General features: G+C 38.3%; 1 protein-coding gene across 1 annotated transcript; it reads right to left on the bottom strand. All coding sequences in view use genetic code 11, as the record gives it.

The window, feature by feature from the left end:
• Positions 1 to 222: 222 nt before the first annotated feature.
• Positions 223 to 1,332, bottom strand: EGR_03807 (Potassium voltage-gated channel protein Shal; the record flags this gene model as incomplete). Its single annotated transcript, XM_024493056.1, has 1 exon — positions 223 to 1,332. One exon carries the CDS (start codon positions 1,330 to 1,332, stop codon positions 223 to 225), a length of 1,110 nt encoding a protein of 369 aa, XP_024352517.1.
• Between the last annotated feature and the right edge of the window lie 545 nt (positions 1,333 to 1,877).

Below are 1,877 nucleotides of genomic sequence, written 5' to 3'. Positions count from 1 at the left end.
CAACTTATTTCAATCATGATATGGTAAGACGAGGATTTCTGATAAACCTTCAATCCTCTAAAATTTATTCTTCTACTTCTGATTCAATTTTGAAAAGTCCATATAATTATAAACCATTTCTGTCAGTAGTACATTAAACAAGTAAAACCCATATTAAAATATGAAGTTTAATGTAACACTGGATAATTTGGACTTTATCGAACTGAATTAAAATAATACCACTCACCCCAGGGTTGTCATTGTGACAATAATGTACCAGAATGCTGCCGGAATACTTGTAAAACGGGTGTCAACATCCGTTTTCTCGAGGTAATAAATCACAGTTGCAAAGATAATCAGAGCCATTGCGAGACTGAAGAGCAGAAACCCGAGTTCAGACGCGCAGGATTTTAGCGTGTATCCCAATATACGGAGGCCCTGACTGTGGCGTGAAAATTTGAATATCCGAAAAACTCGAAACACCCGTAGTGTTACGAAAGCCCCAGAAAGGTTTTTGTTCTCTGGTAATCCCAGTCCAACGTAGTAGGGAAAAATGGCGATGACATCTATTAACGCCATCACTGATCGTACAAATTTGAGTCTATCCGGAGCAGCGTATAATCGAGCCAAATATTCTATTGTAAATATTAAAACACAGGCTGTATCAAGGCAAAAAAAACCTTGACTATATCTTTCACCACACGAAGGATACCGCCCGGTTTTAGGGTTAAAACCACAAGAAATGGTTTCGATTATATTTGCTGTGACTGAAACCGCGATGAAAAATCCGCATACGTAGTATACAACAAGAGCTGAGGTGGAATATTGAGGATTTTCGAAAATCCTCCAAAGTTTTTCCCGAAAGGTCTTGCAAGGTGTGAGAATAGTGTTTTCATCCTCCCTATCATCCATTAAGCGTTCACTAATATCCCTCTTTCTGTCGCGATATTCTTCATAACAACAGTCACCCATTATGTCCGGCAGAATTCCAAAGTAAGAAAGCTCCTCATCATATGCAGATACGCATTCATTTTTCGGATAGTGAAGGAGACCGGTGCGATAGTAATTTAAGATGTGACGAAAAATATCTGGATCACGATCGAAAAAATATTCTTGTGTTTCCTCGTTATAATAGTAATCCTTTTCGTTCGATCCTAATAACGTGTCGGGAAATTTTTCAAGTGTGCTTCTGTAGACATCAAATCGCACACCACTAATGTTTAGGTGGAGCAGTTCGTTGCTCGGAGGAACATCGTGCTCTAAGTTCAGTTGAGGAAGTGGTGTTGTTGTTAGGGGAACCCAGCCAAGAGCTGTAGCACGTGCAAAGGGGATCCAGGTGGATCGTTCGGTCATTTATATTTCTCCGAAAACTAAAACCATAATATTTTACATCGATAGCTGTTCGAAAGAGTAGTGTGGTTTACGATTACAGTTCATGGTGGAATAAAACAAACATAACCTTGAATGCATCTAATTTAGTTACAAGCCTAATATCTGGCAACTTAAAGGTTTAAAGTAGCAAACATCATAATTTTTTGCACAAAATTTAGTAGATTTGGCTTTGAAGTGCCCCTTCTTGCAAAAAGTAGTCCGTGACCGACGTCTAACTGCTGATACTGCTTCATAATTTAACAGCCTTTGTTATCCCTTATTATTATCTTTTGTACGTTATTAAGCCTGCTTTGGAATTATTTTTTTTTTACTGGCTGAAGCTCAAGAATAAGGAATAAAATAGAAAGTCCATCGTTTGACAGGTGGGTCGGATGTCGGCTTCTCGGCTAAGGTTTAGTTACGGCGCAGTTGATTGGCCCATTTAATTAAAGCTTTACGTCAAAAAACTAATAATTTCTTCTAAACAATAATACAGCTCCTAAGCTCTCCCTGATACTGTTATAAGA

Source organism: Echinococcus granulosus (genome assembly GCF_000524195.1).
Source record: "Echinococcus granulosus chromosome Unknown EG_S00021, whole genome shotgun sequence".
Taxonomy (NCBI): domain Eukaryota; kingdom Metazoa; phylum Platyhelminthes; class Cestoda; order Cyclophyllidea; family Taeniidae; genus Echinococcus; species Echinococcus granulosus.
This window is presented reverse-complemented; position numbering and strand designations above follow the sequence as displayed.